Source organism: Mobula hypostoma, chromosome 11 (assembly GCF_963921235.1).
Source record: "Mobula hypostoma chromosome 11, sMobHyp1.1, whole genome shotgun sequence".
In the NCBI taxonomy this organism is placed as follows: domain Eukaryota; kingdom Metazoa; phylum Chordata; class Chondrichthyes; order Myliobatiformes; family Myliobatidae; genus Mobula; species Mobula hypostoma.
The window spans coordinates 100,687,684-100,702,935 of NC_086107.1; the positions used below are offsets into that span (position 1 = coordinate 100,687,684).

The window sequence follows — 15,252 nt, forward strand, 5'->3', positions numbered from 1 at the left end:
GGAGAACACAGGCCTTCCTTCTTTGGGATGAGTATTGAAATGCAGATAAGATTCATAAAATAACAGTCTACTTTGTTTGCTGGCGCTGATATAGAACATTGTTCCCAGTTTCAACAGGGGTGGAATTCAAAATATAAAAATACTATTATTCAGAATTGAATGTGTGTTACGGTTCTTGGCCTTGCTGTATGCCCACATCAATATGCATCATAATTTATGTTCAAAAATGGAGCCACATCTGACTTAGCCCTCTTTCCAACAAGGTCACAAGATAGCTGTGACCGAGTTCAAGGATGTTACTGCTAATTTAGTTTCACTGACGTCATGGCAAAGAGATTGTTCAGCAACAGTACAAATTAGAGATTACATCTAAGACTCCCTTTGTCCCACTGTTTTTGCAACTCATTTGTTATTAATTAAACCATGAGGAATTGCATTTTACTTTAAAACCTAAAGATGTCTTAGGCTGTTGAGTACTTATTGAGTTTCTAAAATGGATAGTTTAAAACTATTTTTCTCTTTTTTAGGGTATGGTGGCAGTGTCTGGGAGTCTCTCTGTCTTGCTGGATTCCATAATCTGTGCACTGGGTCCATTAACTTGCCTCACAGCACAGGTTGATCATCTTAATGGCTGTCCAAAAGAAACTCTTGTGAGTTTTTCTTTCTCCTGCATTCTCCAAATGATATGCTAAAGGGTCCGAAAAGCATTTCCCACCCGACAAGCTTCCTAATTTGCATGCAGAAATTCAAGTCAGTTAAGATCAGTGCCTCTCTGTTCTCGGATAAACCTAGTGAGTGGGAGACTGCCAAGTACATTGAGACTGTGTGGCATTAACATCCAGTTTCATCTTTCCTGTTGCATGGCATTAGCGGTGAAGATCCTCAGTTCTGTGAGGAAACCAGTGAGCTGAGAACTGATTAGTTCAGAACTGAAAAAGGAGATTTAAGAGGGATGCTGAACATTTTAATTGTTTTTATATTGTAAGTAGGAAAATTTTTCCTTTGATGGATTGATTAGTAAGCTGTATGTACATATTTTGTATTTCCAAACAATACAGGAAATAATTCAGCTGATGGAGTCCATGCCAACTCAGACCAATCCTGTTTCCACCACATAGTTCTGCATAACCACGTCTCCCTCACATGCCATCAACCACACTCTGACTCTCCAAGCACCCACCTTTATTTGGGGCAACACAGTAGACAATTAACTTCTGAACCGCTTTTTGTGAGATGTGGGGGGGAAACTAGAGCACCAGGGTACTTGCACGTAAACACATTTGGGCATGATGGGAATGTACAATCTCTGTGCACAGATAGTCCCAGAGGTGACAATCAAACTTGGATTACTGGAGCTATGAGGCGTCAGCACTAACTGCTGTGCCATGATGATGCCTGGTGCCCAAGGTAATTTTCACATCACCCAGAGGGACAAAAGAGAAACTTTAATTCTGGCATCCATTGTTTTGGGAAAATTTCAGTACTAATTTGTGATTTCCCCCTTGTCTTGTCAATGAGAAGTGGAGGATAAAGTTTTCCACTAGCTGTACTTGTACCTCAGACAATAGAAAATGGTTATGGTAATAGTGGGAAAATTTCAGTACTAATATTCAAAGGTGAATTAAATATTTAATTGCAGAGAAGAAAATTAGAGGCACTGTAAAGAATCTAGCTGAAGGAATTGGATAGCTTTTCCAAAAGTGGCACAGTAGACCAAATGGTGATCTTCGGTGCAGCTTCGTCTGTGGGTCTGTGCAGCTGTTGCTTAAAGTGATGGGCGGCAAGCTGAGAGACTGATGTGGATAACTTGTGATTTCCCCCTTGTCTTGTCGATGAGAAGTGGAGGATAAAGTTTCCCACTGGCTAGACTTGTACCGCATATAATAAAAAATGGTTATGATGGTTGGACATTAATCATTTCAGCCTCAGGGCATCACTGGAGAAGTTTCTTAGGCCCAACAGAGAGAAACTGGAGAGAAACAATATGACAGGTGAAAGTGGGAGGGGGAAGGATGAAGTAAGTAGCTTGGAAGTTGATTGTTGATTTTCATCAATCAACTTCTTGGCTATTTACTTCATCCTTTTTCCCTCTCGGTTTCACCCTCCCCCTCCCCCAGCTTTTAAATCTACTCCTCATCTTTTTTTCTCCAGTTCTGCTGAAGGATCTTGGCCTGAAACGTCGACTGTACTTTTTTCTGGCCTGCTGAGTTCCTCCAGCATTTTGTGTGTGTTGCTTGGATATCCAGCATATGTAGATTCTCTCTTCATGAAATACTCTTTGTTTTTACTTGTTAAATTTTATCTGCTATGTGTTTGTTCACTTTACTAGCCTGTCACTATCTTTGTGATGTCTATTACTTTGAACCGTACTGCCAAGCTTTGTTTTGTTCACAGATTTGGAAATTGGGCATGTGACATTTAAGTCTAAGTCATTAATAAATATGAAGAAAAGCATTGCTCCTGGTACCAACCCTTGGCAATCATCACTGTGTACACTTCTCTCTAATCCAACCATTACCAAATGCACTTTGTCCTTGTCACTAAGCCAATTCAGTGCCTATAGGACTTTCACTGGTACTTCTTCAAGTCCAGAATGACATTGACTATTCATGGAACTCCCTAATGGCATTGTCAGAATAATTCAATAGAAGATCAGTAATGATTCCAGAAGGTTTATCACCATCTTTTCAATTGCAAATAGGGGTAGGGAGTAGTGGTGGGCAGGGTTCAGCATCATCTTACCAGAAAAGACCATGATGGCTTTCCAGGCAATCGCAATTCCTCATCTATTTCCCTGCTGAGTCTTTTGCCATCCACCTCTGAGTGCTCTAGTTTGCTCCCACAATCCCCACCTGGTGAGGTAGGGTTGGTAGCTCAGTTGGCTGTTGTAAATTGCCATTAGTGTGTAGGTGGATGGCAAGAGAATCGGTGGGAGGTTACTGAGCATGTAGAATGTGCAAAATCCACACGAGACAACAAGACCCAGATGTTAAAACCAAACCTGGATTGCTGGAACTGAGCCATACTACCTCCAGCCTCACTGTACTGTTCAGTGGTTCTTGGAGAGCTAGAAAGCAATAGGTCACACCCATCATAAATAGTGTGTGTGTGTGTGTGTGCGCGCGCGCGCGCGCCCTTAACTCCTGGTGGAGTTGTCGGGTCGCCGACAAGCTTTTTTGGTATGCTCATTGTACGGCGTGTCTTGGGCATCTGAAATGAACTTGAGACCTCTTGCCCTGAAGTCCAGCGCTGATGCCACTACGCCACCAGCCGGCGTTAATAGGACTGAGATCAATTTGCTCATTGTCTTCCATAACAACTACAGCTTTGTTTTGTCTTCCATAATAACTACAGCTTTCTAATTGTATTGTTTTTATTCACCCAGGCTCACACACTGGATAACATTGCTTATATCATGCCAGGACTTTGACCTTGAGAGATGTTTGGGACTGGATCAATAGCAGAAAACTGAATATATTGTAGATAAAGATTGTTCACTGCTGAATAGCATGTTTGAATTGTACCCTTTCCTATAGTACTGTAATTATTGTTAAATGTTGTAAAAAAACCTGCTTTGAAATAGTTGAGACAAGACAAGCCCAGGAGCATGCTGGGAAGAAGGTGCATTTCTTGAAGGGATCATTGAGTTTAACGTTGATCTACCAGGGATCACTAATGCCAAATATGAACGCCAATGCTGGACCACCTTCTGCTAAAACATAATTGTTTCCACGGGTATGCATCATTTTGTAAGTTGGTAATGCTAAATGTAAAAAAAAAACACACCTCCAATTCTGGAATAGAAGAAAACACTGGAAACATTTAACAGGTTATTCACCAACTAAAGAACAAAGTAAGAGGGTGCTGTGATGAAAGGTCACAGCTAAAGTGCCAAACCCACCTTTTGTTTCAGTTGATGAGCAACCTGTTGTGGACTTGCAGTGTTTTGTATTTTATTTCATTATTTTATAGCACTGAAAATGCAGCTTCTCAATGGTTCCTGCTCATTCCTTGTGATAAACGGCCTTCAAATGGGCTCTGTTCAGTTGTCTTGTGGACTTGTCCTCTGGTAAAGTGCCCATTGTGAAGGCATTTAGCTGAGGAACATAATATTCTGTGGAATTACTATTATCCATGACTGATTTTACTACTTCAAAATAATTCTAAAACCTGATTTGAGCAAGCTGAATCCTGTATAATTGCGTCTGTCTATCTTGCATTTACTTGTGAATCCTTGCCTCCTCCGGTCCTGTGCAACCTAACTAGAATGAAAACAGCAAATGATGGAAATTCTCAGCAGGTCAGGCAACATCTGTGGAGAGAGGAGCAGAGTTATCCATTTCAGATTGATGATCTTCTGTCAGAATTTGACTGGTACCTGGTTCTGAAGTGTCTCAACAGTGAATATCATATTTGATCTAATCAAATCTTTAGCAGTTTGCAAATATGCACTTCTCAGCTGGATCATTGGGTGGTGGTCAGGAGAGAGACTGTTGACCTTTTAGAGTATTCCATACTGCCTTTTGTGCCTATATAGCTCTCCGAAAGTGCTATCCAATCATTCTGATTCCCTTGTCCTTTTTCATTGTCCATATCTTACCCTATCAAATTTTACTTTTCAAGCAGTAAATACAGATCTTCAATCTGCTGAATTAAAAAAATTACTTTTAATACCTTGCCAACTATTTTCTGTCTGCATTTACTAGTTGATGTTTCTTATGCTACTAGTAATGTATTTTAATTTCACCAATAAAATTCAACTCTTCTGATCCAAGGACAATTCAAAATTCTCAAGTTTTTCCATATGCTAAAGTACCACATTCAGGCTCCTATTCTATTAAATCTCTCTTCTAAAGTTTTTCTCCCCCTTCAACTGAGGGCCTTGTCATCACCCTTGTTTTTTAAAAATTTCTGTGTGAACATTATAGCACATTAAAGAAGTGGCATTATATATTGTATTTTCAGAATATCTTAGTAGCTCCAGTAATAAATAACCCATTTCACTAATTGGTGTTGTGTGCAGGACTAGGAGGTTCAGTGGGTTAAATGCTGCTGTGACAACATTCAGTATTTTATAAATTTATGATATTTCTCAATTTAAAGTAGCTATATATTTGCTGTGATGCTCTGTATTGGAAGGAAAGTAATAATATTTCCTATTTACTGTACAGTGTTCTTTCCTCCAAACTTTACTTTAGTAAGGTCAATATGTCTGAAACTTTTGTACAGCCTCTGTAGCCTATAAACAACTATATAAAAGTCATTAACCTTCAGCATGGAATTCATCCCATGTTGAAAAAGCTACACGCATTGAGAGATTGATACATTCAAAGCTCATGATTTTGTCCTTTGTAATAATTTAAAACATCAAAAATTGTGTTAAACAGGCTCTGAACTATTTCAGTGATTAGTACCATTTGTAACAGTACTTAGTTATTTAATTTGTTTGCAAGCAACATGATTGTCCCACTGTAAAGCTTGGTAGTTTCCCAGTATTTCCCTAACGGTTATATTACTTTAAAACCATTAATTGTTTCCCAACCCAATGGAGGGAGTTGTGCTTGGATAAGATCAGTGAAACAGACCACAAAAGACCACCAGGGTCAAATGTTAACTGAAGAATTGTTGGCTGAACCACTATCACTATTTTCTACCATATCTTCAGTTAATTCACATTTTAATGAGTGATTTAAAAAAAATTCTCCTTGTAAGCCAAATTTTTCATTTTCTCCCTCAATGCAACCAGATAGATGAATGCATGTGACTGCATGAGTCTCCCTATATGAAAATGCTTGTGCTACAAGTTGATTAGTATAATCACTTGCTTCCTGGGAAACATTTTAAGGGATTAAATGCCATTCTCAATTTGAAGGTCTTTAATATTACTGTAAAAGATGAAACTTTAATTCTAGAAATGTGGGAATACATCTGGCCTGAACTTGCTTAGGCTCACCTGTGAGAAGCTGGGTATTTGTTGCGTCAAATCCATTTCAATAATAGTTAGTTGGATGAAAATACGAACCTATCCAGTTTTTCCCTCAGTAGGTATTTCCTGTAACTGAAGTGGCATGATTTGAAAAGCACTTTTGTGTGTGTGAAACAACTTGTTTTACTTCCTTTGTAGGTAATTTTATTTTCACAGATTCAACTTGGATGTAAATTCAATTATGCTTTGCTGAGCTTTGAAGTATTTTTGGTCAATTAGTTTGGAGGGATGTAGAAATAAACAGGGGATGTTCATCCCCTGCTGTGCTACTTAATTATATTGTGACAGATCAGCATCTTAGGTTCCATCTGCATGCCGTGGTTCAGTAACCATTAGTACTCTTACATAATAAAGGTATGTCAATTTCAGTTCTGAAACTTATAATTAATATGTTTTGTGGGAATGAGGGAGAGGCAGGAAGTTTCAGATTCCTGTTTTATTTTTTGTAAAGAAGTATTTTATGACAGTCCTAACTCTTATTTTTAAAGCTGGGCCACCCCCCCCCCCCCACCTTACATATTCTAGTCGCTACTCTTACAACTTCCTTTTCTGCTTTCAGTGAAGTGCAATGTGTCCTCTGTAAGCACAGTCAGGAGATGGAGCAAGAGGTGACCCTTGATATCTAATTGTCCACAGATGAAGTAGCGCTTTCAAACTCTTCATGAAAAGTGCCGTACATTTACTCTGCTGTGCGGTAACACCATCTACAAGCAACAAATCCACAATTCAAATTACTTGCATGCATTATTTTGAAGGCTTTTAACTTTCAGAGTACAAAGGAACTCCATACCCCAGAAGTTGCATTGCTGAGGAGGTACCAGTGTCCTATTTCCCTTCTGTACATATCAAGGCTAAATAATCTTTTGGCTTATTTATTGTAGCACGTGCATCTTTTACATCCAACAATTGTACCTTTAATAAGTGATGAGGTGTGTGAGACTAAATGTAATAGCAGTTAATTTGCAATACCTGGAACTTGCAGCGTAGAAGAATCCAAACAGCGGAGGGCACCAGATAAAGGGCTCCCCATAACTCAACACGTCCAGATATTGAAAGTTCAGAATGTGGCCTGTCATCAAATTAATGAAATAAATTGGAGTGGAACATTCAGTAATGAAGAACAACTTTGAAAATAAAAGATAATCATCATTTAACCCACTGATAAGAAATGGGATCTGAGTGGGTGTTCTAGTGTTCTGTTCTATTGGAGTTTACTTGCAAATACTCTTCACATTTCGGATCAGAATTTAGGGCTCAGCTCAAATAAAAACCTCTTTGTCTGGCTAGCTAAAATCAGACAACAGGGAAAGGAGAAATGTTGATTGATACTATCAGGCTAAATCAATAGAAGAGATTTTTCGGATGGTATGTTTTGAAGCTGAGTAGGGAGATAATACCCCATATCCAATCTGGGAATTGTAACCTGCTGCTGGGTGATAAAAACCTACTTCTCTGCTCAAAAAAAAAACCACACTGAAATAAAACTAAATATGTAGCTTTCTATCACCAGTCCTCACTATGCATATCTCCCCCAGAAGAAACCACATGATAACAGTGAGATTTGCTGAACTGATTTTATCTTTTGTAGACATATAATTTGATTGGTCATATTGGTTTGTTTTCTGATACCACCATTGAATTGTAAGATCTGTTTATATCCAGAACAATTATCTAGTACAGTCCTCCTAATAAGTTGGGCATTTCTCTTTTAAAGGTTTATATATGTGTGTTTATTGTATCTTTTTTTTTTAAAAAAGCAAAGATTTAGAATATTTGTTGTTTTTACTTTGAGCTTTTATAAAAAGTTCTTCCCGGTCTTTCTTGATTTGCACACAGTAAACTGTAGCTGTACTGTATGCTATATAAATAGATCATGAGTTTTTGTATTCTTCAGTCTGTTTCTCGTTCTTTCAGTAAATTGTACCCATTGTTGATATTATTAGTAATGGAAACATAGGAAACACGGGTATAATAATACAGTGACTATTGGAAAGTTGATCTATCCAAAGTAACCAATTACACATTTATTAATGCTTGAATGGTAAATAATATCAGTGATCATTTAAACGATGTCAGTCACAATTACACTGAAAACTATGTACATCAGCCACTAGATATAAGGCAGAGATTAATGGGAAAGAAGACCTGAGTTCTTATCAACACACACAAAATGCTGGAGGAAATCAGTAGGCCAGGGAGCATCTGTGGAAAACAGTAAACCGTCAACATTTTGGGCCAAGACCCTTCATCAGGACTCATAATTATTATAATGTTTTTCACATTTTCAGATGTACTTTTCAAGTGTACCTTTCACTTTTTTTGCGATAGTCCCTGCATCGAATTTGTTCCTGTGCAGTAATAACCATTCATGCAAAGATAAGATTAGTGACCCTCTCATTACCTCAGTGACTCTTAATGACCCTCATATGATTGCTAGACCTTTAAACAACTCAGAGTTCATGCTGGAAGACTACCCACCGTGGAACAGAACTGAAGAAGCCTCTCTGATGAGTGGCAAAACATCTTCTAGACAACACAGCAAGTCCATTTGCCTTGTTTTACTACAGCTTGATATAGATGACTAAGAACCTTCATAGACAGACCAGATGATCTGTTTTAGAAAAGTAGGGTGAGAAAATATATGCTCCAGACAAGGATTAACTCTGTGTTTCTTCAAATGAAAGCCCTGTTTGTTATCTCAAGTTGTCCTAAAAGAGTCTTTACTCCAGTACTCAAATCTTCTCATAGTAACAACCAATATATCATTTGTCTGATGTAGGGCATTGTCTGCACTGCCTTGTCCAGCTCACACTTTCAGCAGGTTTGTGTTTTGAAGCCCAGTAATGAGTTTTTTTAAGTATCGATGGGACAGAGGGCTACCACCTTTGTTATTGAGTGAGAGGACAGGGAAAGACAGTAAATTAACTTGAGTACATCATCAAGTCAGAAAGAAACAAGGAAATAGGAAGAAACTAAACTGAAAAGAGGCAAAACAAAATAGTAAACAATCTAAAATTCAAAACTTTTGAAATTGATGTCTGAAACAAGACTCAGGTAATTGATCATCGGGTCAAACAGTACAGAAACAGGCGCTACGATCCACTAAGTGAATGCTGACCACCAAGTGACTATAGAAACATCTCATTTTATTTTTCTCATATTCCCATCAATTTCCCTGGATTATGTCTCTTACTTACAAGGGACAATTAGCAATAGCCAGTTAACCTGCTAATCTACACATGGGAGGAAATCCACAGCTATTCAGGGAAAATGGAGACAAATCATAGGAAGACTGTGTAAACTACTCTCAGACAGAACCAATGGTCAGGATTGAATATGGTTTGTTGGAGATGTGAGGTAGCAGATCCACCAGAAGTGCTGGTTTAATTGGACGTTGGCTTATCCCAACCTTGCTGCTGACTACAACCTGCGACTTGGGTTATATTTTCTTTATTTCTGCCTTGCGCTCAGTTTCATCTGGTCAGCCTTGGAAAGCATGACATAGCAAACTGCCTAATGGGAACAGGTGCTTGAATTTCACATCAGATAATTACCCAGTGATTGCCAATATCCTTACAATTTTTATCAAGCAGGTAATGCTAATACAGGTCAATTTAGTACAGGTGTTGGATTAGAATCTTAAGGATGAAATGGCCATGTACTTGGATTAAAGAGAAAATAGCCAGGATAGCCAAGATAAATGCGATTGGAGTTTTAAGGTTGTAAATAAAATCAGTTGACAAGAATTGCACATGAACTCTGGAAAAGATGTTCACAAGGTATTCAATGAGGAAATATTAAGTCATAAAGTGAAATAATTCCAAACAGGATTTAGAATTGGAAAGCAAGAGGAAAACAAAAGATCAGAGCAGATTTTCAAGCTGCTTAGATGTGAATGACCTAAACTCCAATTTAGGTCATTCCTGCTCACTGTGCAGGATCAACAATTGACAAGAACATCTGCAGGGAGTCCTTCAGATTATAAATACTGTATCAAGATAAGTGAAAATCAAAAATTGCAGATGTGGAAACGTGAATTTAAAAACAAAATGCTGGAAATATTTAGCAGGCCAGGTGGCATTTAGAAGGGCAGAATTAATGTCTCAGTATAAAGATATTTTCTTTTTATTATCAAATAACCAGCTTTTAATCGCTATGATGTAACATTAACAACAAAATTGCAAAGAAACCTTTTCACTGAACCAGCATAGGCTCGATGAGTTGAATGCCGTCCTATATTAAAATTAAGACTGATGAAAGAATACTAGATACAAGCAAGAAAGTGGTGGTGGGGGGTGAAGATACCATTGCAAGTGCAGTAGACTGAAAAGCGTTTTTTGTACTTCTGCATGATTTAATATTTAGACAATTGATTAGGATTTTAATTGATTGCAAATGTAATTGGCACTGATGAATTACCGTAGATTTTAAGGTGCCAAAACGAGTAATCCTATCAGTTTGTCAAATCAAAATTGCACTGGTGGGACTGCAACAATTGACTCATCCTGGCATCTCACCCTTTCCACAGAGTGTTATAGAATACATTCCACTTTCCTGGCTGAGTGCAATAGTAATAACCAAAAAAAAGCCCAACCATCCAAAACAAAGTACTATGCACTGCGCCATTACTGTAACTATTCATTCCTTCCAGCTCTGTTTCATCCTGACCACAGGAAAATGCACTGCAATTATTTTAGTAGCGTTATTCCGATGGCATCTCACAATCCCACAATACACCACAATCGAATTCGAGAGCAGCAAGCTGAAGTAAATCATGAACAAAACTTATTCCCGTTACCCAAGTAGATATTTCCAATTTGATCCCTTTCCTTTCTTAAAAAAAATGGTCGAAATCTAATGCAATATAATTAAAGCTTCAGAGTGATCTGAAACATTAACGTCATTTCTCTTAGCATAAATGCTGCCTGACCCTTTGAGTATTTCCAGCATTTTTATTCCCCTTCAAGATATGTATTTCCAACCAAACAGAACAAACTCTTCTTTCAATGACCCCTTTGCTTGGCCTCCTGTGTCAAATGACCTCTTCCTCTGCCGCAAACCTTAAATTCATATCAAACCATAAAGGTTTATAACGTGGTCATTTGAAAAATCCTTGTCCATCTGCCCAAAAAATATGGACGGTTCAGGATCATCTCACTTTCCCCATTCTTTCTTTGCAGATTGCATTCTTTAAATATTCATAAAGTACTTAAAAAATAAAGGGACCTTCCTCCGCAGATCTAATTCATTTAAGATTGTGAACCCTAACTCCAGTTACCAGCTCCACCTGTTGCTCCCGTAAGACTGCAGGGGGCGCTGTATTATACACAATGCCCACCCTCCGCCCCACGCCAAAACACTCCGTTGCAGCTTCCAAAAACAATGGGGCGTGACTAAAATGAAACGGAAAATATTAGTAAAAAGTAGTGGATCCATTCCTTTATGGTCAGTATCGGTAATGTGAGTGGAGATCAGGGATTGATTATTTTGAAAGATATCTGATTTTGTCTCACCCTCTCACGACACCCAGTGCCCATGAGGCCTTGCGGTGGCGGTTAGCTCACGTGACCCGGGTCAGCTGACAGCTAGTGCGTTCGCTCTCTCGCTCGGCGGAGATGGAGTTTCTCTACGGCAATCCCTTCAGCACCCAAGTCGGTCAGCGAGTTGGTAAGGAACGCGATAGCGCACTAGCATGAAGCAGTGGGGAGGGTTCTGCTGAAAGCGGCAAAGCTGATTCACTTCAAACTCAATTTCAGAAGCTGTCAGTTGCATTGAGAAAGGATTTTGATGGCCAAAGTTCGGGCCACAAATGATTGACAACAACGCGGGCCAATGGGACGGTAGTGTTTTTGGTGTTAGCCAATGTGGCGTGCGATAGGCGGTGCTTATGAAGTTGATTGAAGGTTCCGGGTAAAGTGGGCGGACTTTTGAAGCTGTAGGTTTAGGGACCAGACTTAAAATGTTAAAACACTAGAAACTGCAGATTGTGGAACTTGAGGCCGCAAGCTACTGCTGGAGGAACTCAGCAGGTCAGGCAGCACCAGTGGGGGCAGTGTTGGGGTTGAGATCTGTAAACAAAAACACTACAGAGGTTGAAAATCTGAACCGAAAACCCGAATATTCGAGATTCTCAACTGGCCAGGCAATTTCTGTGCAGAGAGAAGAGCGAGAGCAGTTCCTTTTGGGTTGATGAACATTCAGATGAAAAGTCATCAAGCTGAAATGCTGTTCTGTTTCTAGAGGCTGCTTGACCTGAGTATCAACAGTTCTCTGTTTTACTAAAAATATTTATTTCAGGGATTCATTGAAAATTGTGCAATTAAAATACCCAGGGTTCTAATTTCACCATAGGCTTCATGTCATCTAGTCTTAAAAATACTCAGTGACTCAGCATCCACTGATTTCTGGTCTGGAGAATACTAAAGTTTAATATCCTTCTTAAAAGAAGAACTTCCTTGTTGCACCCCTTTTTATCCAGACCCTGTGTCACATCAGTGGGAATATCCTCAAGGCATCTACTCAATTGAATTCTCTCAGAACTCATTGTATCTTTTGTTTAGAGGTACAGCGCAGTAAAAGCCTCTTCTGCCCCACCGAGCCTGTGTAACCCAATTACACCCAGGTGACCAATTAGCCTACTAACCTAATCATCTTTGAATGTGGAAGGAAACCCATACGGAGAACATACGTCCTTACAGGCAGTGGCGCGAATTGAACCCAGATCGTTAGCGCTGTAGTAGTGTTGTGCCAACCACTATGCTGCTGTGCAATCTTGACTGTTTTGAACCAATTCATCTTTTATTCAGAAATCCCATGAGAGGGATTCTTCAAGAGAGGGTGCCTTTGTTTCAGCGGCCAATTTTCTGAGCTTTCTTTGCATTTGGAGCTGTTGGAAGGTTGAGCAACTGAACTGTGGCCCTGTAGTTCAGGGGCAGGGGAGAAAACAAATATAGTTATGATTGGGGATAGTGTAGTCAGGGGAATAGACACAATTCTCTGTCGCAAGGATCAGAGAGTCCCAAAGACTGTGCTGCCTTCCTTGTACCAGGGTTTGGGACGTCTCATCTGATTTGCAGAAGATTTGGAATGGGAGGGGAAAGATTCCATTGTTATGGGCCCTGTGGGTACCAACAATGTTGGAACAATAAGGGAAGATGTTACCCTGAGGGAATTTGAGCAGTTATGGACAAAATTAAAATGCAGAATCAAAAAGGCAAATTGGCACAGTTAATAAGAGCAGAGAACTAAATTTTGACTCAAAGATTGGTCGTAGGAGCAGCAGGTTTGAATTTGTAGATCATTGGCACTAGTATTGGGGAAAGAGGGAGCGGTTCTGATGGAATAGGCTCCACCCATCCAAACCAAGCTGGGATCAGGATCCTGGAGAAGGCTGTGGATAGGGTTTTAAGCTAAGTAGCTCCAGGACAGCTAGTGTTGTTCTGGAGCTACATTTCTGCAAGAATAAGCACACAGCAGTTCCTCATGTTTTACTGTTAGAGTTAGCTTGTCTACCACCGAGCGGACACTGGAGCATGGCTGTGATAGGAGGGGCCAGTTTCCAATGCAGCATGGACTTCAGTACGCCTGCTGCACCTCTGCCCTCTGCCATACCGCCTCCGGTGTCTCCTCCCCTGAGCGGCTGCAACACGGTAAGATGGCCTGCTCCATGCAACAACCAGTGCCATGCAGTTCCCCAACCGTCGGTGTTTCCAAGGAGCCCGACTTGAGTATTCTACATTACTGACGTCCAACAGAGCCCTGCGATTACACAAAAAATAATTTGCACCGTTTGTTGGACCTCCTCTGGGTGGCTGTAGCAGGTGATGACACGGTATTCAACAAGCCCGTTCTAGGAGGTCGACCTTCTGTGCTTGGTGTTCTTAATGTCCAGCAGTGTCTTGTGATTAACAGAGGGATGTAAAGGATGAAAAATGACACCATTGGTTGGACCCAGAGAGGCTGCTGTGACCATGCACGCCTTTGTCTTACTGGAAACTGCAAGGGTAAAAAGACCCTGATGGTGTTGTATATAAGTCTCCGTACAGTAGCCTCGACGTGGGGTACAAATTACAATGGGAGATAGAAAAGGCATCTAAAAAAGGCAATGTTACGATGGTCATGGAGGATTTCAGTATGCAGGTAGGTTGGGAAAATCATGTTGATGCTGGATCCCAAGTGAAGGAATTTGCAGAATGCTTATGAGATGGCTTTTTAGAGAGAGCTTGTGGTTGAGCCCACTCGGGGGTGGCGGGGGGGGAGAAAGCAATTCTGGATTGTGCCTTGTGTGATGAACCCGTTTTGGTTAGGGATCAGGAACCCTTACAAGAACCTTTAGTAGTCAATAATCATAACATGGTGAAATTCACTCTGTAGTTTGAGAGTGAGACACTTAAAATCTGATGTATCGGTATTATAGTGGAGTAAAGGATTCTTCAGAGGCATGAGAGAGGAGTTGGTCAGTTGATTGGAAGGGGACACTATTGGAGATTGCAGAAGAACAGAAATGGCTGGTGTTTCTGGGAGTAATTGGGAAGAGACAGAATTAGTTCATCGCAAAGAAGTATTTTAAAGGGAGAATGAGGCAATCGTGGCTGACAATAGTCATAGTCATACTTTATTGATCCCGAGGGAAATTGGGTTTCGTTACAGTTGCACCAACCAAGAATAGAGTATGGATGTAAATTATACCAGGAAATAAGTCCAGGACCAGCCTATTGGCTCAGGGTACCGGACCTTCCAAGGGAGGAGTTGTAAAGTTTGATGGCCACAGGCAGGAATGACTTCCTGTGACGCTCTGTGTTGCATCCCGGTGGAATGAGTCTCTGGCTGAATGTACTCCTGTGCCCAACCAGTCCATTATGTAGTGGATGGGAGACATTGTCCAAGATGGCATGCAACTTAGACAGCATCCTCTTTTCAGACACCACCGTCAGAGAGTCCAGTTCCATCCCCACAACATCACTGGCCTTACGAATGAGTTTGTTGATTCTGTTGGTGTCTGCTACCCTCAGCCTGCTGCCCCAGGACACAACAGCAAACATGATAGCACTGGCCACCACAGACTCGTAGAACATCCTCAGCATCATCCGGCAGATGTTAAAGGACCTCAGTCTCCTCAGGAAATAGAGACGGCTCTGACTCTTCTTGTAGACCACCTCAGTATTCTTTGACCAGTCCCGTTTATTGTCAATTCGTATCCCCAGGTACTTGTAATCCTTCACCATGTCCACAAGGGAGGTCAAAGACAGGATAAAAGCAAAAGAGAA

The 15,252-nt window shown here is 40.3% G+C and overlaps 2 protein-coding genes across 4 annotated transcripts in view; both read left to right on the forward strand.

Moving 5' to 3' along the window:
- The window catches only part of hmgxb4a (HMG box domain containing 4a), a 62,483-nt gene extending 54,625 nt beyond the window's left edge, over positions 1 to 7,858 (forward strand). For all 3 annotated transcript variants that reach the window (XM_063062667.1, XM_063062668.1, XM_063062669.1), the window contains 2 exons: positions 528 to 650; positions 3,386 to 7,858. In XM_063062667.1, coding sequence (XP_062918737.1) covers positions 528 to 650; positions 3,386 to 3,430 — 168 coding nt within the window. In that variant the 3' untranslated portion in view covers positions 3,431 to 7,858. The remainder of the gene's footprint in view (positions 1 to 527; positions 651 to 3,385) is intronic.
- A 3,691-nt stretch (positions 7,859 to 11,549) lies between these two features.
- tom1 (target of myb1 membrane trafficking protein) overlaps positions 11,550 to 15,252 on the forward strand; it is a 116,721-nt gene continuing 113,018 nt past the window's right edge. The window contains exon 1 of the mRNA XM_063061513.1: positions 11,550 to 11,653. Coding sequence (XP_062917583.1) covers positions 11,602 to 11,653 — 52 coding nt within the window. The 5' untranslated portion in view covers positions 11,550 to 11,601. The remainder of the gene's footprint in view (positions 11,654 to 15,252) is intronic.